The sequence below is a fragment of the Monodon monoceros genome, unplaced genomic scaffold (assembly GCF_005190385.1).
Source record: "Monodon monoceros isolate NGI ecotype Baffin Bay Population unplaced genomic scaffold, NGI_Narwhal_1 Super_Scaffold_3, whole genome shotgun sequence".
In the NCBI taxonomy this organism is placed as follows: Eukaryota; Metazoa; Chordata; class Mammalia; order Artiodactyla; family Monodontidae; genus Monodon; species Monodon monoceros.
Genome location: NW_021703780.1, coordinates 79001886 through 79027640, shown reverse-complemented (window position 1 = coordinate 79027640; position 25755 = coordinate 79001886). Strand labels below are relative to the sequence as shown.

Sequence of the window (25755 nt, the reverse complement as noted above, 5' to 3'; positions counted from 1 at the left end):
TTTGATCCACAGGTTAACATGAACCAGTACAAGACGAATTACATTTTTATATAAACATTACGACATTGGTCACTAGTATCAGTCCATTACCACAGGTCTCTTCCATGGGTCCTCAAATTCTATACTGATGTTTTAATATAATATCTTTATTCACTTTACATATTCACTATTTATTCCATATCTGATTCCAAAAGAATGATAAGACTACTGCAATGTAGGACACACACTTAGTAGTGTGGTTGTTTAGAAATTTGAAAAAGAAATAAAAATGAAACTAAAAATTTTGAAAACAATGGAAAGGCAAAGATAATCTTAGCATAAAAAGTTGCTATAATTGGACAATAAATTTAGCTTTAAGGTCTCTTCTAAGGCTCCTAGGATGAGGGCCACAGTGTTCCTATTAGCTACCACACAATATTCTCAATAAGAGAGCTTAAAAACATATTCTCACCTCTTGACATAAGATGTTAGAGAAAATGTGAAATGTTCCTGAAGAAGCAGATACCTGTGCCCTCTGCTTAACTACTTCAGAAGGAACTCGAATCAGGCAAGCAACCTAAAATATACAAATTTAATTATATCCTTAAAAAGAAGTAACTGCTATGAAAAAGGAAACAGCTTCATAAGCAAAAATTACAGTTAAACAAAAGCATAATGTACAGGCTCAGTTCAAGATGCAAAAAGTTGGGGGTTTTTTCGGTTTTGTTTTGTTTTTTTAACTTAAAACACTTAGAGCATTACTGGACATGCATTGTGTTACCAACACAGAACCTCTCCTCCCTGGTCCCACGTAGATCCTCCTACCTCCTGCCTCACTCTCCAAACAAATCTGTCTGTAAGCCATTCGATGGGAAGAAGCACATGCACTCATTCTGAACTCCCAATACCTATGAGGACATCTGGTGGTCACATGACAGCCATTTCAAACATGTTTGCTCAATGAATGAATCAAAAGGGCCTTAGCTTTACTGGAGTAACACACGTCAGTAGTAGAGGCAAGACTGAAAAGCGGCTGGTTACCCCAAACCCTCCAACCCAACCCACCCCCAGCCTCGGCCAGCTCCCAACCGCAGCACCCCCCGACCTCCCCACCACCCAACAGCTGAGGAGTAACTCCAGGCACTCCCGGGCCCTGCTCCAGCATTTGAGTTGACGTAGGTCCCGACTAGTCAACAAACAATTGTAACATCACCCTTGGTGACATGCCAGGGTCAGTTACACGCCACTCAACCTCACACTTCCAGGACTCCGCCTTCAGTAGCCCACTTATCTTCAGAAATATTAAGAATTGGTCAAACCGGAAAGAACTGGTCTGCCCACTGAAGGACAGAAGGCAGGGGAAAGGGCAGCAGGCGACAGGGAGGGAGACATATAAACTGATATTTTAAACTGTTTTAATGGAAGTCCTGTATTGAAGCCTCTGTACACTAAGCAGCCTGTCAAGGATACAAACTTTTTTTCCAATGTGGAATTCACACACCTGACTCTGGTGTTCAGTATTTTGTATATGGTTAAGGAGATTAATTTTAAAACTTTCACAATATATATTTCATATACAAATATATGTATTTGAGGCACAGTAAGAAATGTGGACAATCTTCAGTGACACACGCAGCAAAATGGAAACAACAGGAAATTTAACAAAACCGTCCCATCAAACAGGATGTTTGCCCTTTTCAAGAGTCTCCTAATTCCTAATTTGAGATGACTACCCAATTTGGATATTATATAAGGCTTTGTCTTTCTAATGTTAAGTAGCTCTAAGGTACAAATCAGCAAACTTTTAATGTAAAAGATCAAATAGTAAATATTTTAGACTTTGCCAGCCAGATGGTCTCTGTCACAACAGTGCAACCATGCTGTGGGAACACAAAAGCAGCCATAGATAATAATGTGTAAGTGAATGGTGTGACTGTGTTCCAATAAAACCTTATTTATAAAGACAGGTGATGGTCTGCCAACCCCTGCTCTAGGTATAAACACTGGCAAATCCTTCTTTGGTATTAGCCTTGGTAAGAGCAGAGCAGGCACAGAACAGATGTAGGCCTCAGCAACCCCAGGAAACAAGGGATAGGGATGGCAGGTAATGTGATTCTAGGTGTCATGGAGTCAGCTAACAAGGGTGTATCACCTCTGAAAAGTAGCTCAAAAGTAATAGTACTTTTTGTGGACACACTCCAACTGATATGGTTTGGATAACATACCAGTTGGAGTGCATTAATGACCTGAAGTTATTTTTCTCCCCAAACTGACAAGACTCACAAAACAATATAATCTACTTTCTTTTTCTTCGTTCATCAAACATTTGAATGCCTTTTGTCTGCAAAGATATCTACAATTTGAGCCAATGTATCTTTCCACCCACAGTCTCCCTTCAAATTTACCGGATTCAGTTCAACAAAAACATGTAGAGCCAGACACTGCACAAGACACTGCCTGGTAAAGAAGACTAAGATGGTGCCCTGACTTCAAAGAGCTCACAGCCACGTATAAATAGTTTCAATAATATTGATACATGGCAAGAGATAGAGTAAAATTAAAAAGAGGCAAAGACAAGTATCATAGCAAACGGAGAGGAGGGGTATTTAGTCCAACCTCCAGACTGAGGGAAAACTGCCAGAGATTATGCCTTCACAGAACCTTCCAAAGGAGCAAGAATTAGCTGGCAAGAAAGGTAAAAACGGCATGATGGGGAGTGGAAACAGAAAAGCACACAATACGAAAGCAGGGTGTTCAGGGGTAACAGAATCATCCCATATCAAGTTAGCATTCCACAGTGTGTTCCCACCCAAGCCACTCCATATCACCAAAACCTTTTTAAGGTCAAGAGTAATGGGGAGTAAGACTGAACAGACGGCCAAGAAGGCCCTGTATGCCATGCAAGGAGCTTGGACTTCATTGCATAGACAATGGGACCAACTGGAACAGTTTAGGCAGAGGATCTGTAGCAACATGGGTGGAGTTGGAGGGCATTATGCTGAGCGAAATAAGTCAGAGAAAGCCAAATACTGTATGGTATCACTTAGATGTGGAATCTACAAAATACAACAAACTAGTGAGTGCAACGAAAAAGAAGCTGATTCACAGATACAGATAATAAGCTAGTAGTTACCAGTGGGGAGAGGAAACGGGGGAGGGGCAATATAGAGGTAGGGGATTTAGAGTTACAAACTATTACATATAAAATAAGCTACAAAGATATATTGTACAAACACAGGGATAGTTTGTGTTGTGTACAACACAGCCAATAGTTTACAATAACTATAAATGCAATATAACCTTTAAAAGTTGTAAACTACTATATTGTACACCTGTAACATATAAGTACATCAACTATACTTCAATAAAAAAATAAAATAAAATACACACAAAGTTTGGGCAGAGGAATGATAACCTGTGCTTTAGGGACATCACTCTGGCTGCAGTAGGTAGAAGAATAGTTGCAGGATAGAAGAGAAAGATAAGAAGCAAAGAGGAAAGGCAAAAAGAAGGCAAGACACAAGCTCTGAGACTACTACAACAGTTCTACAGAAGATACCAGGAAATGAATATGGCTCAGAGAAGAAGGTTCAAATTTGAGGGAAGAGTCAGGAGTAAAATGAAAGGACCTGGTGACTGATAAGAGGTCAGGAGTGGGGAGAGAGTAAGATGCTCCTACAATACAGTGGTGCCATTAAATGAGACCGGAGGGCAGAGGAGGAAAAACAAGTTTAGAGCAAAAAGGATAAATTCACTCTGGGAAATGCTGAGCAGGAGAAATCTGTGGCACATGTAAGGGGCTGTGTCTATCCAAGAAATTAATATCTGACTATAAAGCTAGAAAATAACAAGGCTAGAGATACAGACATAGAAGTCATCAGCATATAGGTGATGGCTGGAACCAAGAGAGTAGATTACCTAAATAAAGAGCAGGGCTTCCCTGGTGGCGCAGTGGTTGAGAGTCCGCCTGCCGATGCAGGGGACACGGGTTCGTGCCCCGATCTGGGAAGATCCCACATGCCGCAGAGCAGCTGGGCCTGTGAGCCATGGCTGCTGAGCCTGCGTGTCCGGAGCCTGTGCTCCGCAACGGGAGAGGCCCCAACAGTGAGAGGCCCGCCTATCGCAAAAAAAAAATAAAAATAAAGAGCAAAAAGGGAAGGTCAAAAGGCCAAGAATGGAAGCCCAAGGAACATCCACTCTTACAGAGCAGACAAAAAGAGAAGAACTGATCAGACATATGAGAAGGAGGAAATCGCTATGGTGAACACTGGTCTTCTGTGGCCGCCCAGTTTTCAACTCTCATATGTGAGAGGCTTCCCAGCTCAAGAAAACAAAGGGCTCAGTCACTCTCCTCCCTGGCCTTGTCACCAACTTAGGTCCAGCCACAGGCTTGCTGCCTCATGAGAAGCGTGGCTTGTATATCCTCCAGCGTAACCTTGTCACACAACTGGATTCCAGGCAAGAAAGGGCCTCTTTTTTTTTCAGAGGTCCCCTAGTTGGTGTCCGCTTGGCCACAATTGTGTGACACGGCCACCCCTTGTTAGGAAGGCTGAGAACATGTAGATCTAGCAAAGGGTTAGGTAGACTGCCACCCAAACCAAATCGAGGGAGAAGCGGAAAGTAACTTAACAGTCTCTGCCAACTTTCCAAAAACCAACCTTTTTTCCCACAGGTTAGCCAAGATCAATTTCAACTGAAAGCGACCAAGAATGCCACTCGATATTCAAGGGGACCAGAAGTCTCAGATGGAGATTTGCAGAGCAAGGGGTCAAGAGTATCAACCAGTGCACACATGAGGGTTACTGGAGTTCCCAAGAATTGTTTCAATGGAGGGCTGGGCCAGGAGACCCATTACAGTGAATTCATAAGTGATTCAGAGATGAAGGCGGGCAAGTAAAGAACTACACCAGGAAGCTGGTGGAGACGTTAGGAGAGATGGGTTCATGGCTAAAGGAAGTTCTTTGTCTTATCGAGGATGGTAAGTATTTGTACATAGGATGGGGGAAAGTGGTAACAGCAAGGCAGAGACTGACAATTTAGGAAAGAAATGGGATAACACATGAAGACCCCAGAGGCTATGAAAAAGGTAGAGCCACGAGCCCAAGCACATGCCGACACTGCTAGGATGACCACCTTTGCCTGTGCTGCCCCTCAGCATAGGGTACCATCCTGCATCTAAACTGGGCTTTTCATTTAGGGCTCAACTCCAGGAGGGAATGAGCAGTGGTCTGGGTGAGGGTCTTCAGACCTAGACTGTGGCCCCAGCTTTGTCAGTGATCTCTCAAGCATTGTTGGACCAGAAATCTTCATGGTACCCTTTTAGGCTTTGATTTCTAAAATTCTTAATTTTCTCCAATCATACCTTCTCTTTTCTACTTCAAAAGATTCTCCTTATTCTCCAAATAAACTATTTCCTCACTATTCTCATTCCCCCCAAAAAAACTATTTTAACTGAAAATTTTTTACTTATTAACTTATACCATATAGTTTTTAAAATATATTACTTTCTCTCCTAAACATAAATACTGTGAGGGCAAAAAGAAAATATGCATTAATTTTACTAATCAACTGGAGTCAACTGGGACGGCGGAGGGGATAGGAAGCACTCTGGTATATTTTTTTCCAAGTTTTATTTAGGTTTGACAACATTTTATCTACTATTTTTTGGTATTATTTCACGTAAAGTAAATAAAACTACCCAAGAGGGGAAATGCAAAAATTACTCATTTCCAAAGAAATACCTTACCAATACTCCAGAATTTTTAAAATACATTTTTTTTCTTTGAACTGAAGAGACTATCTTTATATATAGTTATAAAAAGACTAGAAAAACTAGAGTTGGATTACAGGTGATGTTTCTCCTTCTTTTCTGCCCACTTGCACTTTCTAAATTCTCTACAATGAACATGTATGATTACTTCATAAGTTTCTTTAACATAATTTCAAAGGGCAAAAACATTTGTTATGCACCAAAGATTTTAAGTGAGGAACAAAATAAAATCAAAGGACTAACTTAAAATATGCTTTTAGATGCAATCCTATTTATTAGCCTTGACAAAAGCAACATTTAGCTTTAATTTAGTGACAATAACACACACACCCAAAACAGACTAAAGAGCTTAACACTAAGGCCTAAAACTGGGTATAAATTATGTTACTTTCGGTAAGAGTGTAAACTTTTAAATCCATGCTAATAAACCAGGATAGAAAAGTAAGTCCACTGAAACTTACATGAACCTTACAGGGCAGCTCCCAGCATCTAAAACTCATTACAGAAAGGAAAATAAATAAATAAGAAAGAAAAGGGTACTCTAACACCTTGTATTTTTCAACTCAAGAGGTCAAGAGTGAAATATGACCCCAATATGTCAAGAAAATATGAATTGTCCACTTTTGTGCCTTGGCATAAATATTTATAGAACTTCATGCTTCGTAACCCTCCATATGTTCTTACATTATATTTTTATTTCTTAAAAATACAGCAGCAGAAGAGAAATTTTGTAAAGGTTCTCAGATGAAAAACAATCTAACAGAAGAGGTACAAAGAACCCAGCACGGTTTCCTGACTTCCCCGGCATGGCAATTTTGGTGTAAGAGGCCACAAAGTAATGCCTCTATTTCCTTCAGCAACTCCCTTGCCTTCCATTTGGTTTTCTATTAACTCTGATCTTTCTTAGATTTGAATCTGAGCCGCCACAGAGTATTTCACTGCACAGGAACAAAAACATGTTATAGTATCATGGTCCTATGAAAGGAAATAAAGGTAATGTCATCTGTGGGTCTTGGGGTAAAGCCATTCTTCAGAGCATCCTTTCCTCAGACGTCCGGGGTTCAGTATGAAACCATGACCCAGGGAGGGTGACATTTTCATTAAACCCCAAAATGGTGTATATGTTAAAGTTCTAACAAAAGACAACTAAAGCTTTCCATAAAGAAAATACATGTCCCCAGTCTTTTTTAAATCAGCATTAAAATGCAATACTGGCCTCAGTGGAATTTAACAAAAAATCTGAGGAACTTTAAACTGAGAATGATTACAATATTAAAGTTGCTAAGACTTTTCTTTCTTTAACATAAATAAAAACTTTTCTGATATGGTTTTCATTTTTGAAATGGAGAGCAGAATGTCTCCTTTTAGTATTCACTGACCACCAAGATGCAAAACCATAAGTCCTAAGACTAACTGTATGAAAGGAAAAAAAATCACAGTGAACTCTGGCCTCACATTAGGTATTGTAAATGAGTGAAGGCAGAAAGGAGAGAGAAAGAAAGATGCTGCTAAACTCCCTGGTTCATTCATTGCCCAAGCCAAGCTCCAGACTTCCACACATCACCTGCCAGCCATTTATAGTCTCACTTCCATCCTCTCACTCTTGAAATGCTCTTCAAAGTGGCTGGACATCACCCACAGTAACTTGTATTAACACTGTATCTTTTACCCAACTACTTCAACATAGTTCATAAAAAAATACCCAACTTAAGACTTTTACTTAGGAAACTTAATCAACAGCCTATAAATATTGGTCTCATATTAGAAGCTAATTATCTCAGTATTTAATACATAAATCAATCTGAGATAGAAGTTACCAAAGATCAGGGTACTATTTGGCCTAGGGAGCAAGGGTAAAACCCAAATCTTTTATCATCCCCAGAATTTTTTTTTAATTGAAGTATAGTTGATTTACAGTATTGTGTTAGTTTCTTGTACAGCAAACTGATTGTTATATATTTTATATACATATATTCTTTTTCAGATTATTTTCCATCATAGTTTATTACAAGACATTGAATATAGTTCCCTGTGCTATACAGTAGGTCTTTGTCGTTTATTTTATGTATAGTAGTCTGTATCTGCTAATCCCAAAATCCTAATTTGTCCCTCCCCGTTTCCCCTTTGGTAACCCTAAGTCTGTTTTCTATGTCTGTGAGTCAATTTCTGTTTTGTAAATAAGTTCATCTGTATCATATTTTAGATTCCCCACATATAAGTAATATCATGATATTTGTCTTTCTTTTACTTACTTTACTTAATATGATAATCTCTAGGTCCATCCATGTTGCTACAAATGGCATTATTTCATTTTTTTTATGCCTGAGTAATATTCCATTCTGTGTGTGTTTGTGCATATACATAAACATATATATGCATATATACTCACAACAACTTCTTTATCTGTTTATCTGTCGATGGACATGGACATTTAGGTTGCTTCCATGTCTTGGCTACTGTAAATAGTGTTGCTATGAACACTGGGATGCATGTATCTTTATCAATTATAGTTTTCTCCAGATATATGCCCAGGAGTGGGATTGCTAGATCACACGGCAACTCTTTTTTTAGTTTTTTAAGGAAACTCCATACTGTTTTCCATAGTGGGTGTACCAATTTACGTTTCTACCAACAGTGTAGGAGGGTTCCCTTTTCTCCACACCCCCTGCAGCATTTATTGCTTGCAGACTTTTTGATGATGGCCACTCTGACCAGTGTGAGGTGATACCTCATTACAGTTTTGACTTGCATTTCTCTAATAATTAACAATGTTGAGCATCTTTTCATGCGCCTATTGGCCACCTGGATGTCTTCTTTGGAGAAATGTCTATTTAGGTCTTCTGCCCATTTTTTGATTGGGTTGCTTGTTTTTCTGTTATTGAGCTGTATCAACTATTTGTGTATTCTGGAAATTAAGCTCTTGTCAGTCACACTGTTTGCAAATATTTTCTCTGAGTCCACAGGATGTCTTTTTGTTTTGTTTATGGTTTCCTTTGCTGTACAAAAGCTTATAAGTTTGATAAGGTCCATTTGTTTATTTCTGCTTTTATTTCTATTGCCCTGGGAGACTGATCCAGAATTATTTTTCACTAAAGGTACATCATGTTTACACGCGGCTAATGAGTTTAAAGGTTCCAGGTTTAATTATAAGCTAATTCTTCATGTTTAAACCAGCAACTCTATAATTAGTTCAACAGAAACTTAAGTAAGTTGAATAGAGCCAATCAAAGTTTAATCACATTCAAAGTAAAGCTACTTTAGACTTTGCAGAGTAAACTCCAAGTGGCAAATTAATGAGAGAGAATGAAAATTCAGGGCACTCTAAAATTTTTTTAAAAGCACAGTTTACTTACTTGTATTTTATTCCACATTCCCAAAATTCTTTCTAGAAAGCAGGTTTCCAAATTAAGAACACCTAACATTATCTTTCTACACCACCATTTAAATTCAAAACCCCTACAAGTGAACAGTTCATCTGTTTGTCAATTCTGCCATCTGCTGGTTACAAATGGAATCACAGCTGTTGATAAAATAATGCAAAAGGTAATTGTTAAATCCAAATGTACCTTCCTTAGGCTTTAAATTTTATCCACTCATACTGAGTTATAAGTTCACCATGCCTTTATTCCTTATAAATAAGCCTCTTTCCACGTATACAAATAGCCAATAGGCATGGAAAGAAAAGATAATTTTTCTGTAAGTATAGGTCTTCTCTTTCCTGACAAAACTAACATTCTTGATAACCCAGACTCTAGACAAAAAGTTAATAGTCTTCTCAACAAAAATAATTTATATCTTTTAGGCCCTGTGTCTTGAAGTTATTTACAGAATTTTACAGAACCCAGAGGTTAAGCTTCCAACGGCTTTTTCACTTTTATAACTTTCTGTAACAGAATGGGGCCATGATTTCACATTTGATGACAAGTCTCATGGATGGATTTATAGACTTCAACTAATATAAAATCTGAAAATGGAGGAGACTGTAATGCTAACTACACTAATTTCCTATTGCTGCTGTAACAAATTACCACATAATTAGCGGCTTAAAACAACAAAAATCTATTCTAATTCTGGAGCTCAGAAGTCCAAAATGGGTCTAAGTGAGCTAAAAATCAAGGGGGCTTCTAGAAGCCCCCTGCATTCCTTGGTTTGCGGCCCCTTCCTCCGTCTTCAAGCCAGCAGCTTAACATCCTAAAACCTCTCTGACACTCCCACTTCCCTCTTATAAGGAGCCTTGTGATTACACTGGGCTCATCTGGATGATGCAAAAAAAAACTTCCCATCTCAAAATCCTCAACTTAATCACATCTGCAAAGTCCCTTTTGCCATGTTAGGTAACATGGCCACAGGTTTCAGGGACTAGGACATCTTCAGGGGGCCGCTGTTTTGCCCACCAATGTAACCAAAGGCAAGTTTTAGAATCCTCACCTTGTCTTTGTTTAAGAAACCCAGAGTGATCTGAGTTCTTAGCATTACCCAAGTAATATACCTCCCATCTCCAGGTGTGCATCAGTTCTGCCATTTTTAAAAGATGACATAAAAAGTAGAAAATGAAGGTGTAATATTTGTCTAACTATTCACTCTGCAATGGTGTTTTATCACCCACAGCAGCTGGGAAACCTTGTGTACAGCACTAAACTTCTTTGAATTTCAATTTCTTCATTTTCTGAACGGACAGCCTTCCCAAAACTATAAAATTCTAAAAGTGTGCTCCGAACAGCAATTTGTGTGACATGGGACCAGAACCAACACTTAATGAACACTTTATGTATCAGATGCTAGGCTTGAGCACTTGAGAAGTGCTGTATCACTTAAGCTTTACAAGAACTGTGAGTGAGGTAGCATTAACCCGACTTTTCGAGATAAGGAAAACAACAGCTTGGTAAGCTTGCATAAAGGACCTATAGACACAGAGCAAATACAGAGACAAGTCACCATTCTGACCCTCACCTGCGTAACTTGACAGCTCATGATCCATAAGCTGCCTCCTTTCAGAGGTCCTCAAAATATTCTCTACCTATTTAATAAATGTATCCAACTTCTTTATATGCGCCTCAAGGACAGGGGTCAAAATTTCTTATTGTTTCCTAGCACCAATCACAGCACTAGATATATAATAGGCACTCATATATCTACAAGTATTCAATTAGAAACCAAAGCAAATTTGTGACAGCGGCATTTAATTCATTATGCTACCAAGAACCCTACTCTTAAAAATATGTTAAAAAATAAAGTTCTGTCACTGACAAAGTGCAGACTCCCACAGAAGCGGTTAATCTTAACTTCATCTTGGAGAGAAGTATTCGGTTTTTCCATTAACAGTGCAGTGGTGGTACTGACCAAGTACCATTCTTGTGGTTTAAGTAGGATCCTCCAGCTTCATCATCCTACATGAAAATCATACTCATTGTTTCTATAAAGCTAAACTTAATTTGTGTAGCATAAACTGACACTGCTCTTAAAGAAAAAGCCAACACGGAGCTCCCCTTCCCTCCCATGCACTAACTACACAAGACGATCAATGAAACGCACTGGCCGAGCTCGTGAGTCAACACCACCTGAAGGAATGCTGCATACCACATCAGAGAGAACAAGTCCACACAACAGAAAACAGTCTGAAATGCGGCGGAGAAAGAAGCCATCGGGAAAGTGGAGGGACAGTGGGTAAGCTGCTCCCTGACAAGTGCCTCTGCGAAAAGTCTCTCAGCACATCCATGCGAGTACTTTAAGGAATGACCACCAGCAGGATCATCACTGCACAGGGGTCCTGCCAGGCCCTGCCCTCTTCCTCCCCTTACCACTGTCAGCTCGGGCTCAGAGGGCCGGGACAGCTGGAGAGCTGGGGTGTGCTTCTGAGCTGAGCTCGGGAGACTGACAGCAAGCTCAAGCATGCACACACCACAGACACACGAGATGACACAGGTACCCACGAGGAAAGAGGCACTGAAGGAACGCTGCCAGAAGGGCTTTTAAAGGAAGAACCTCCACCTTGATTCTCGTCAACTCACCTTCTCCCTCTGCATCCCCTGCCCTGCCTCAGTGGAGGCTCTAGTCATCTCTCTCCTCGGGATTTCTACAACAGTGTCCTCCCCTCCATTCACACACCACGCCCAACTCCACACAGCTGCCAAAGGATGTTCTCAAAACACCAACCAGTGGTGCTCTCCTGCTCAGCCCTTCAGAGGATAACAGGCAAAACCTCCTCACCAGAGTAGGCAGGGACCTGCGGGACGACCGGGTCACATCTGTGCTCCACATGAAACTGGAAGGCGTCGAACAAGGGCTTTGCCTAAGTTCAATAGCCCTCCTTGGACTCGCCCGCAATCATCGTCCAAAACGCAGCTCAAGGACTAGCTATTCTCTGAGGCCTTTCCTGAATCAACATCCATCCACCCACTCTAATCCACTTCCCTTCAGGCTCTTGTACTTACTTTTCTTAAAATACCTGTAACCCTTTAGTGTACTTCCATACTTACATGTCCATCTGCACGTCTAGACTGCAACTCTCTAAAGGCAGTATCTTGTCATTTTATCCTCAGTGCCGAGAACACACTAGGCCGTCTTAACATCTAAATCCACACTGGCAGGTAAGGACAACAAAAGTGGTGGAGGAAACTAAGAGGAGCTGAACAAAAGCAGCTGATATAAAAGGAATCAAAGAGGTCCAAGTGGGGAAAGGACATAAAAAGGAAAGGCAACGGAAAGAAAGTTATTTTTCGCAATTCTGTAGAAAATTCTTTGTGTAATTCTTATAATTTAGCATTTCTAAGAAGGAATTACAAAGTCTGTCTGCCTTATGTACTTAATGTTCTGAAGTGAAAAAAAGCTCCCAGGCACAATGGAAAATGAACAGATAGGAGAACAGGGCAAAAGGCCCCCTTGGGAGAGGCACGTGCTTAGATGCCTCAGAAAGCAAAGTGCCTGTGTGAGTGTGGCTGGGTATCTAACAGTTCGGTTGCAGCTTCTAATGGTACAGCGGATTTCCTAGCACTGTCTCTACCCTCCTGCCTCCGTGCATCGTGCCACACACAGGCATTTTCATCGGCAGCATTCCTGAAAGCTTCCTTCTGACGTGACAGTGACACTGCACTTCAGGGATACCATCTTATTTTCCACTCAACTTATCTTCCATGACTCAATTACACAACTGCACAAGAGTCTGACACACTAACACAAGTGCAAATGAGAGTTCCTCTCTGTTAATTTACGGATATTTCAAAACATATCATGATCATTTCAAAAGTTGTTAACCTTTCTTCTATTGTTTTGCTCAGTGGTTCTTAGAAAAGGCCAGTAGAGGGACTTCCCTGGTGGTGCAGTGGATAAGACTCCACGCTCCCAATGCAGAGGGCCCGGGTTCGATCCCTGGTCAGGGAACTAGATCCCACATGCATGTCATAACTGAGAGTTCACATGCCACAACTAAGGAGCCTACGTGTTGCAACTAAGAAGCCGGTGAACCATAACTAAGGAACCCACGAGCCACAACTAAGGAGCCCACCTGCCGCAACTAACACCCAGCACAACCAGATAAATAAATAAGTAAATGTTAAAAAAAAAAAAAAAAAAAGGCCAGTAGAGATCATGAAAAACACTATGCATACACTTTAAACCATGATATTAACAGCATAGTTAAAAAGAACTTAAATCCCTGCTAGGGAAAACACAATGATAAGCAACACATGCCGCATGCTGTGTAGCTGATAACGCTCCTGACAACAATGCATCTAATCCTCCAAGAAGCCAATTCAGTGGGGAAGCTGAATAAAAACGACATGCTTAACCCATATTCTGATGTTCAACGAGCCCCTCAAATGACTACAGTACACTGCCACCCTCAAAACTAACCAGTTTATTAAACTAGGATTTTTTAGTAGGCCTAAAAGTATGTAATTCTGAGGAAAACAAAAGGAATCACACTTTTGATCAGTGTGCTCCACACCTACTAAAATATTCTTATGCACATGACTGCCAAGTCAACTCAATAGAAATATTTACCACTGGGGTATAAATCAAAATTTTTGATAATCCTTTATGAGTGGTGCTTATATATCACTGAACACCAGAAACATCTAGGAATCTTGTTTAAAATGCAGGGCCCACAACGCCACCTCCAAAAATCTTTATTTGTAACCTGCTGCCCAGGCAAATGATTCTAAAGTAGGTGCTCCCTGGGCCACACGGTTGTGTGAAGTACTGTTATAGAGGCTGTCAGAAAAGCATTTACGAAACATGGTATCACTGAGTTCCTAGCTTTCTCAATCCCAAGTTAGAACAGGACTGGAAAGAAAAATCTACCGGCATCTATGTGTGTAAGGACATCCACAGACATCACCCATGAGCACATTAAATTCACAGGGGCCATTTTAGCAGCAAAGAAATTTTAATAATTCTTCTATTTCTGAAAACAATATTAACTAAGTCCGTAAGTAGGGTAAGACCCAGAAAAAGTCAAATCCTAAAGTTGAAAAAAAAAAAAAAAAACAAACACTACCACTGCAATGTTATAGCATCTGTTATACTAAAGTAAACCCACCCCAACCCTTCTGATCTAATTACAGATTCTACTTCTCACAGGGCTTTTTCTGTGTCTGATGAAAACGGAGCTGTAAAATAATTGAGGCAGGGATTTAGAGATTTGGTACAGCAAACCTAATAAAAATGGCACAAACGGGACTCTTCTCAGTGTTGTTACATATTAAATCTTATTTGATCGATTTTACTGTATTCCAAATCACAAACATAAGGTAGAAGCTTGTAATTATAGTTTTACTGATTTCTCATTAACTTTTAATCAAGCTGCTGCTACAGGGAATGGTTATTACAGCAGTGTTCTTTTGTTTCTAAGTTTCACACACTTACCATCACTACAACAAAGTAACTGTGGACACATTCAATGCCAACAAAAATATAGTATTGTTTCTAAGGAATGTGTCTGCAACATAACCATCTTATATTAGCGCAGATGTGTTACAGAACAATGACTTCACTAAGCTATATCTGATTTTCTCTTGGTCTCTTTATACCTTTCTGATCACTGACAGAAATAAATGTTCTTTGTTTTATATTCCTTATTTGTTCCTCCTAAATTCATCTGTTTCTTTCTCTTACTTACAGCGACCACACTTGGCTGAGTCTGCAACCAATTTATGCTCTATGAAACTGAAAGCAAATTACTAAAACAGAAAGGCAGTAGGTACGTGTCTGAAGCATTTATTAAGAACAATGATACTGAATGGTTGCAGGAAGTTTTTTTTAAGAACGTTTAAAGATTATAGGAGCACCAGAACCACATTTCACAAACTTCATAAATCTAACAAAATTCTTAGCATACTAAACTGTAACTGAATTAAAATCAAATAAAGTCAACAGCAAGAGATGTTTCACAGGTGAAATCCTCAATCTATGTACCTGCTGCTGATCAGTTCTCCTCTGAAGGCTCTCCAGGCATCACAGAAACTATAAAAAGGCATCTGACATGAGGCCTTACTGCCTAACGGACCATGGAAACCGTAAGAGACACAATAAAGATAAAAATGTCCTAGAATTATTTATTTCCAGTCTTACAGATACCTATTTCGTAACTCTAAAGTCTACCTACGCCACTTTCTATGCCCAACAGTTCACACAGAATATTACATTTAAAAGGGTCCAATTTTTAAAAAAATACCAGTTACAGATATTAACATATTGGAATACAGTGTTTTCTACAAATGGAAAGCTGCATCACTAACATGACGAATCTAACAGCTACCCTTTGCCCTATGTAATTATACCACTTTATATATTCTTCCAAAGTCTAAGAGACAGAAATTTTATGAATTGAAGAAAGTCTATCCTCCAACATGGCAAACCAGCTTTCAAGCAAGATGGCCCTGTGGGAAATGAAAAAAAAGTGGCCAAGTTCTTTTTGCTGCTTGCTCTCAGCAGCGTAATAGAAAACGTAAACCAAGTGAACTTACGAGGATATATTTAAACTAAATCAGAGCAACAGGCAATTCTAAAATAGAGGCAAGAGCAGTCGAAGGGACAGAATTTTTACAAGCTGGGAGACAATGAAACTCTAACACACCATTTGTTATTCTTGAGTATATATACTTGAAAATAACTGAATGCAATGAGGTTCTAATGTCAGAACATAATCACAAAAACACAATCTAAACCAAGGATAATAGGTTCAAAGATTTTTTTACATTAAATATATATTGCTTTTAAATCACAGACTAAACCAATATTCAGGCAGAATTCAAGCACTGGAGTCCTTACTTTGGGTAAGAGTGGGGGGAATGAAAATTCCCAGAAATTGTACACAAATTGTCCGTATGTTCACTTTCCTGGAGAGACAACCACAGATTTCACTAGATTCCTAAAGGGGTCTCTGGCTCATAAAGGAACTACTACTTTATGCTCCTTGCTCCTCAAAAATTAATATATTGTGGGCTTCCCTGGTGGCGCAGTGCTTGAGAATCTGCCTGCTAAGGCAGGGGACACGGATTCCAGCCCTGGTCTGAGAGAATCCCACATGCCGCGGAGCAACTAGGCCCGTAAGCCACAACTACTGAGCCTGCGCATCTGGAGCCTGTGCTCCGCAACAGGAGAGGCCGCGATAGTGAGAGGCCCGCGCACCGCGATGAAGAGTGGCGCCGGCTTGCCACAAGTAGAGAAAGCCCTCGCACAGAAACGAAGACCCAACACAGCAAAAACAAATTAATTAATAAAAAATTTTTTAAAAATTAATATATTGTTAGTCTCATCACACTAAAAAGCTCAGTAAATTATGAAGGCAATTTTTTTTTTAATCCAGAGTTAGCTTAGGTTCTGCAAAATCATTTTTAAACCAATGACAAAAGGAAGTTTTATAGAAAACACTTCCGTGAATTTAGTGTCTTTCAGGCTAATTTCTTTCAACATTCTCTTCAAGGAACCATCCAAATGATTTCTTAGATCAAGGAATTCATTGTATAGTAACGGGAAAGTATAAAATTATATATATATATCCCAGATATAAATAAATAAATGCAAAAATGCTGAAGAAGACCAGAGGTCTTTTTTTCCGTATTACACATCATAACCTCAACAATTCAAATTATCACATGAAAAGGGAGACCCTCGCTTTTCTTTAAAACTGAGATTATATCCTCCATAATTCCTTTTCTCCTGGATTGCCAAATATATTAGTATCTGATATGTGTTCATCAACCAAAATGATATAATTAATATGACTTTTCTTTACAATAATTTATAAAGAAATTATCTTAACACTTCCCTACTCATTCTATGAGTCCAGTTTTACCTTGATACCAAAACCAGTCAAAGACACAAGAAAAGATAACTACAGACCAGTATCTCTTATGAACAAGGTAAGTCCTCAACAAAATACTAGTACATAAATCTAGCACTATATAAACAGTATTATATACCATGATCAAGTGAGTTTTAACATTTGGGTTGCAAATGCAACAGTGGTTTAACATTTGAAGATCAATTAATGTAATACACCATATCAGTAAAATAAAGAATAAAACCACATGATTATTTCAACAGATGAACAAAAGGCACTGACAAAATGTAACCTTTTATGACAGAAATAGTACTGAAACACTAAATACTTTCTTCCTAAGATCAGAAACAAGATAAGGATGTCCAATCTCACCACTCCTATTCAACACTGTAGTACAGCTTCTAACCAGAGCAGTTAGGCAAGAAAATGAAATAAAAGACATATAGATTGTACAGAAATAAGTAAAACTAGCTCTATGTGCAGATGATACGATCTTGTATACAGAAAATCTTTAAGAATCCACTAAACTTTAGAACTAATTAATTCAGCAAGGTCGGAGGATACAAGATCAACATACAAAAATGAATATATTTCTATACAGTAGCAATAAACTAACTGAAAATGAAATGAAAAAGTTCAATTTACAATAACATCAAAAAGAATAAATTACTTAGGAATAAATTTAACAAAGGAAGTGTAAAACGTATACTGTGGAACTACGAAACACTGTTAAAAGAAATTACAGAAGTCCTAAAGAAATGAAAAGACAGCCTATGTTTGTGGATTGGAAAATTTAAGCATTTTTGTTAAGATGGTATGCTCCCCAAATTAATTTGCAGATTCAATGTTATCCCTATCAAAATCTCAGTTGCTTTTTTTGCAAGCTCATTTTGCAAGAAATTGACAAGCTCATTCTAAAATTCACATAATGAGTTCCCTGGTGGCCTAGTGGTTAGGATTCCGGGCTTTCACTGCCATGGTGCGGGTTCAATCCCTGGTTGGGGAACTGAGATCCAGCAAGCCGTGAGGTGAGGCAAAAAAAAAAAAAAAAAAATTTCACATAAAAATGCAAAAGACCCAGAAGAGGCAAAACAATCCTGACAGAGAAGAACAAAGCTGGAGGACTCACACTTCTGATTTCAAAACTTACTACAAAGCTGTGGTAATCAAGGCTCTGTGGTAGTAGCATAAGGATAGACGTAGAGATCCATAGAATAGAACAGGGTCCACAAATAAACCCCACCTTTACGTCAATTAGTATTTGACAAGGGTGCCAAGGCAATTCCATGGGTAAAGAGTAGTTTAGCAAACGGCACTAGGTCAACTGGATATACACACACAAAAGAATAAAGTTAGACCACAGCCTCAAACCAGATAAAAAATTAACTCAAAATGGATCAAAGACCTAAAAATATGAGTTAAAACTATAAAACTCTTGAAAGAAAACATAGGTATAAATATCTTCATGATCTCAGATTAGGCAATGGTTTCTTAGATACGACATCAAAGCACAAGCAATGTAAGATAAAACAGATCAACTGGACATCATCAAAATTTAGAACTTATGCTTCAAAGGACACCATTAAGTGAAAAAAATGCACAGAATGGGAAAAAGTTTTGCCAATATATAAAGAGCTCCTACAACTTATTAACAAAAATACAACCTAATTAAAGAATGAGCAAAGGAGACGCATAGACATTTCTCCAAAGGAGATATGTAAATAACCAATAAGCACATGAAAAGATGCTCAAAATCATTAGTTACCAGGGAAATGCAAGTCAAAATCACAATAAGATACCACTGAATATCTATTTGTTTGTTATAATTAAAAAGACAGGTAGGGGCTTCCCTGGTGGCGCAGTGGTTGAGAATCTGCCTGCCAATGCAGGCGACACTGGTTCGAGCCCTGGTCTGGGAAGATCCCACAAGCCGCGGAGCAACTGGGCCCGTGAGCCACAACTACTGAGCCTGCGCATCTGGAGCCTGTGCTCCGCAACAAGAGAGGCCGTGACAATGAGAGGCCCGCGCACCGCGATGAAGAGTGGCCCCCGCTCGCTGCAACTGGAGAAAGCCCTCACACAGAAACAAAGACCCAACATAGCCAAAAATAAATTAATTAATTTTTTTTAAAAGAAATGTTTAAAAAAAGAAAAAGACAGGTAACACCAAGTGGTGTCAAGGATGTGCAGAAGAAACTGGAACTCTTACACACTGCTGGTGGGAATGTAAAATGGTGCAGCCACTTCGGAAAACAGCCTTGGCGAGTTCCTCAGATGGTTAAAAATAAAGTTACCATATCACTGATATTTCCACTCCTAGGTATGTATCCAAGAAAATCAAAAACATAGGCAATTGATGATACCTGCTATAGCATAGATGAAATCTTGAAAATGTAAGTGAAAGAAGCCAGTCATGAAAGACCAGATTGTAAGGATTCCACATTTTTTGTTTTTATCTTTCAAGAATTTGTCAAATTTATTAACATACGGTTTTCATAATATTCTCTTCGTATTCCTTTCTAACAGCGTAATACAACAGAATTTGCATATTATAAAATTCATCCATTTTAAGGATACAATTCAATGGTTTTTAATATATTCACAGACATGTGCAACCATCATCCTAGTCAATGTTAGAACATTTTCATCACCTCAGAAAGAAACTTGGTAGGATTCCATGTATATGAAATGTCCAGAATAGGCAGATCTATAGAGACAGAGCAGGTCAGTGGTTGTTGCCTAAGGTGAGAACGTTGGGGGAAGTGGGAAGTGACTGCTAATGGGTACAAGGTTTCTTGTCGGGGCGATGATGATGCTCTAAAACTGACGGTGGCGATGGCTGCAGCTGTGAGTACAGAAAAAAAAAATTGAACTGTACACTTTAAATGGATAAATCATACAGTATGTGAATTACATCTCAAAACAGTTATTATTTTTTTAGTTGTTTTCTCCTTTTTTCTGGTTTTTTTTTTTTTTTTTTTGGCCGTGCCATGCGGCTCACAGGATCTTAGTTCCCCGACCAGAGATTGAACCCGTGCATCCTCGGCAGTGAAAGCATAGAGTGCTAACCACTGGACCGCCAGGGAATTCCATAAAGTGCAATCTCTCTCTTTCATCACCCTCATTCACCATATTCTCAAGAGAAGAAAATTAGGTTACAAAACAGTTTGTAGATTCTCATCCAAATTTTCTAAAGGAAAATAGTGCGCAGAAAACAAAACCACAATATATCACAGTTGTTTCTTATGTAAATCTTATAAAGGCTGATTCATTTTTCTAACTTCCTAACATAAATACATACCACTACTTTATTAAATGAAAAACGATATATACTACTTGACAAAATGATAAAAGACTTATAAACCGAGACCCTTCTCTTCTCTTTCTTGTCCATTCCTATTAATGCACCCTGCCCCTAACAACGTTCTGGGATTATTAAAATAGACTAGATAGAGAGATAAGCAGATACATAGATACATACATACAAAACAAACAAGAAAATGTGATTTGAAAGTAACAATAGTAAAGGACAATTTCTGGGTGGATACACAAAAATAATTTTAATTGAAGTTGTCCATTAGTAGTAGGCAGGAGGAACTGGAGAAAGGTAAGTGGGTGAGGGGGTGGGAAAGCTCTTATTTGTATTATACTCTTCTCTGTGTTAGTTTAGAAAAAATATATATTCCTGTATTATTTTTTGTTGTTGTTGTTGTTTTGTTTTGTTTTGTTTTGCGGTACGTGGGCCTCTCACTGTTGTGGCCTCTCCCGTTGCGGAGTACAGGCTCCGGACGCGCAGGCTCAGCGGCCATGGCTCACGGGCCCAGCCGCTCCGCGGCATGCGGGATCTTCCCGGACCGGGGCACGAACCCGTGTGCCCTGCATCGGCAGGCGGACTCTCAACCACTGCGCCACCAGGGAAGCCCTCCTGTATTATTTTTTAATTACAAATATTTTACCACATACATTATGATTTACTGGCTCATGAATTATTTACAGAAGAGTTGGATAATTTTTTAAACACACAGGAGGGATGGACTGCCTGTGTTTTTGTCATTGCTTTCCAATTTTACTTCATTATAATCAGACACCAAATGATCTGTATGACATTATCTCTACACTATTTGTTGAAAGTTGCTTTGTGGACTATTGGGTCACACGCTTTTATTAATGTTCCAAGTGTGCTTGAAAAAAATGAATCATCTTTAGCAGTTAGGTGCAGAACTCCATACACATCCATTAGACCATTCTTGCCATTGTGTTGCTCAAATCTTCTATGGTCTTAACAAGTTACCTGCCTGGTCCTAAGACTTTTACGGATAGATGTGAATAACTCCAATGAAGATAGTAATTGTATTCATTTTTCATTATAATTCTGGCAACATTTTGCTTTATATCTTGAGACTATGCTGTTTAGTTCAGGTTTACTACATCTCCCAGGAGAATTGTTCCTCATATCATTATACAGTGGTCTCCTTGTTTTTTTGCTTTGTCTTTTTTTTTTTCTTGATCTGATATTAACATTACTATCAGCTCTCTTTCAGCTACTCTTTCTGAATCAGTTAGGGTTGATCAGAGAAGTAGAACCACTAAGAATGGTAAGAATAAGAAGCTATTACAGGGATATAAACAGTAATTGTGGGAGCTGGTTAAGCAACTTATGTAGAACTGTTGCTTCTGCATCTAGTGTTGGGACAGAAACTTAGAAGGCATGCAATCAGGAAGGAAACATGGATGTGAAATGGGGAAGAGCAAGGACAAACTGGAACTCGCATTCTCCCTCACCAATCTCAATGATGTGGGTGACCTACAACATAAATTGGCACCCTTCACGACAGAGCCCACACAACTGACTCAAAATTTAGAGAAGCTGAAGGAGAAGACCCAGTGAGAGTTGGAGGAGCTGGAGGCTTGACTGCTGCCTGAAGCCAACAGATCAGGGATGAGGTGTATGAACTGCAGCAGTGCCTGACCTCCCACCAACCTTCTGAGCATGAATACAACTGCTGCTTTACTTCCACCTTACAAATCTTGAGCAATTTTCTCTTGTAGCCAGGCTAACCTGGAACCCTCCTGGAAAGGGTGTTCTAGGAAATAGACTTCCAGCTCAATTATGCTGACCCAACATGAAGCCACCAAAATTTGCATGGATATTTTCCTCTACCTCTTTAATTTTATTCTTTCTGTATAATTATGTTTGAGGTGTGTCTCTTGTAAATAGCAGATAGCTGGATTTTTCTTTCATCCTATATAGACTTTCAACTATCATGTTTAATCCATTTACATTTATTGGGATTTATGACTTTCATAATTTAAAAAAGAATTGTCTTTTAAAACTGAAATGAAGTAATACCTGTGCTGAAGATATCTGCATACTTTGCATTTCTGAAGTATTTTATACACATAACTTATTACCTACCACTTCTCCAGCAGAGGCAGCCAACATATGCTTCACAGGCATCAAATACGAAGATGAATCAGTGTGCAAAAACCATTTCACATATTCATAGGTGATGAAAAAGGCAGCAGCTGAAATTTAAAACAAACCAGTCTTTCACAAAGTTTAAATATATATGTAAACTGTTAAGAGATATGTTTCTTGAAAAAAATTACAACTCTAGTTATTAAATTATAACAGATAAAGATAATAAATATAAGTAATATAAATAAGTATAAATAATAAATATAATTACTGAACTATAAATATTTATAAATATATATTAAATATATGTATATATGTATTTAATATATGTATATATTATATATGTATATATTATATATGTATATATTATATATGTATATATTTATAACTATAAATAAATATAAATAAAGATAAAGTAATAATATGTACTATTCCCCCCCAACCCCTTCACTCTTGCAGATTTGACTGAGCCCATGTTACATGCCTGACTTTGGACTTACAAACATGCAGATCCCTGCCCTGAGGAAGACTAACAGCTAACCTGGCATTTACCAGTTTGTACTGATAAGTCACTTAACACTTTTTAGTTAAGTTTTTTGGAAAAGGATATGAATTTCTGTGATGCAAAACGTCTTTATATATGGTCATAAAATAATCAGCTACACTGATTTCTAGACAGGTTAAAATTGCAAACACATATCTTAACTAAATAAAGCATCTATTCCATAATGTTGTGTTGCTGGTTACTCAAAATAACCATGGCTACTTTTTACTACATCAACTCACTTTTACATCAAGGAAACAATCAACTACTGTATTAAAACTGGAAATCAAAATCTCTAAAAAGCTACCCCTAGGGCTTCCCTGGTGGCGCAGTGGTTGAGAGTCCACCTGCCGATGCAGGGGACACGGGTTCGTGCCCCGGTCCGGGAAGATCCCACATGCCGTGGAGCGGCTGGGCCCGTGAGCCATGGCCGCTGGGCCTGCACGTCCGGAACCTGTACTCCACAACGGGAGAGGCCACAACAGTGAGAGGCCCATGTACCGCAAAAAAAAAAAGCTACCCCTATCACCATGAACTAATCTTAGCTGCACAGGAAGGCTTTAAGCCTTGCCACGTATTGTTAATAAAAAGATGTGCATCACTCACGTAAAAGGTGAGGCACGAAAGATAAATAAATGGCAAATTCACCTTTCGAAAGGCATTTGAACATGTCACACAGTAAAGTCTGAAACACTCAGGAAAAGAGCTTGGTAGTGAAAATCAGTTCTCCACAGTTAAAGCCAACAAGCTTGTAAACACCCCAGTGGCTAACAAACAAACAGCAGGCCAAATGAGGAGGCACACTGTCCCTGGATGAGTAATGACCATGCAAGCAGTTGTATATAGTTAATGCAGGTCCCAATTCCCACTTGTGATTCTTATTTAGGCTGTTCCTACTTTGGCCTACTCACTAAATAGGCTAGAATATCTCCAGTCGCATTCGGCTGTAAGTTCTACCTGCTACACGTTCCACCCACCCACCCCCACCCGCCAGGAGTGAAAACAAAACAAAAAACTATGGTTTTTCTACATTCCCTTCTCAACATGAAGTAAGGGTCTTGAATACAGGTCTTTTCCTCTCTTCTTTCGACCCTCATACCCCCTGCACAATATGTTCTCAAAAAAGTCTACAAGCCTCTGAATGTTACACTGGTGCACTGTACTCTGTCTAAAACCTTAACCAATAGCAAAAATTGTTTAAAGTGCCACGTAAAAAGTTTCAATTCACCAAAAATTTGCAGAAAAACAGAAAGGCCATTTCTGAAATGCTGACACTCTGACTCTTTATCCAGCATCTCCCATTCAAAGATGTTCTGTGGATGTCAAAAAAAGAAAAAGAAAAAGAAAAGCAGGGCAAGAAGAACACCACTTTCTCAAACATACAAAATTTCAAAACCATATTCTGTATGTAAAGTCCTGCTGACAAGAATCTAAACCAGCCCCATGAGCTTAATGGAGCACCACGTACCCCGTAGACCATCACTAATACTTCATCTACCAACAATTCCTATGTAATACGTAAGAGAAAAAAGAATATTTACAATGATGAGGGAGGCATCATAAGAATGGATGACCAAAAGACAGGGACTTAGTAACATATTTCTTTGCAATTCCCTAGTTCAGAGGTTCCCAAACTTGTCTACATATTAAAATTACCTGGGGATTTTTTTTTTTAAACCTCCAAAGCCCAGGCCACACCTCACGCCAACTAAATCCCAAATCTCTGGGAGTGGGACAGCAGTACTTTCTTTAAAAAAAAAAAAAAAAAAAAAATCTCTTCAGGTGATCAGGTGATTGCAACACAGACAAATTTAGGAACCAAGGCGCATCTCCCACATATAGAGCTATACTTGGCATGGAGTGGGTCCTCAATAGCGACTTGTTATGATCAATTACTGAAAATTAAGACATAAAATAATTCAAGGATAACCTCAAAACAGCTGGCTGCTCTAAGGATGGCTCAGGAAGATAAACTAAAGGACCAAAAAGATTTGCTCTACAAATCTTTATGTGAATGTTATGCTCACAGATGGATATAGACAGACATCTTAATGTCAAGTTAACAAGAAAGAATTTCTAATGACATATACTGAGAAAAAAGAAATCAAACTCCAGAATTTAAGAATCTTCTGGAGCAGGGGTTTTGTGAGTGAGTGTGTGAGTGTGTAAGTATGTGAGACAGAGAGAGAGAGAGAGAGAGAGAGTGTGTGTGTGTGTGTTTGATAGTGGTGGTTTTCTGTTTGCTTAGTCTGCTTTTGAGTGCCAATCAAAGCATCAGTAAACAATTATTTAAATAAGTATCTGAAAAGAGGTGGATTAAATGAAACAGATTATACTGATTATAGAATAAAAGGGCCATAAATCACACAACTTCAAAACCAAAACAAAAGCAAGACAATGGAAAGAGGACGTTAGTGGGAATGGGTTGCATCATCTGAGAGCAATTTAGTTAAGACAAAGATTCAATGCCTCTTAGGTTCATCTGCTCCACAAGAATCTCCAAGCCAGTGGTTATTAAACTCAGCTTCACATCTGAATCACCTGGGAAGTTACTAAAACTCCTGATACCCAGGCAAAGACCAGACCAATTAAACTTCGCATGGAGACACAGGCATAAGTATTTTGTAAAGCTCCCCAAGAGATTCCAACGTGCAGGCAAGGTTAAGAAGTGCTGTAAGACATTACAATCAATGTTACAGGAACAACTTTAAGGATTCTAACAAGGAGTTTTAACAACAACAAAAACCACTCATTTAAAGATT

At 38.8% G+C, this 25755-nt stretch overlaps 1 protein-coding gene across 3 annotated transcripts in view; it reads right to left on the bottom strand.

Annotated features, from left to right (window-relative positions):
* The window catches only part of SLC25A26 (solute carrier family 25 member 26), a 143127-nt gene that overhangs the window by 103991 nt on the left and 13381 nt on the right, over nt 1–25755 (bottom strand). For 2 of the 3 annotated variants that reach the window (XR_003796620.1, XM_029242209.1), the window contains exons 3-4: nt 22447–22556; nt 452–556 (exon numbers count right to left, since the gene is read on the bottom strand). Coding sequence is in view for 1 of the 3 variants with exons in the window: in XM_029242209.1 (XP_029098042.1) it covers nt 452–556; nt 22447–22556 (215 nt within the window). In the remaining 2 variants the exon portion in view is untranslated. The remainder of the gene's footprint in view (nt 1–451; nt 557–22446; nt 22557–25755) is intronic. The other variant, XR_003796619.1, reaches the window with a different exon arrangement.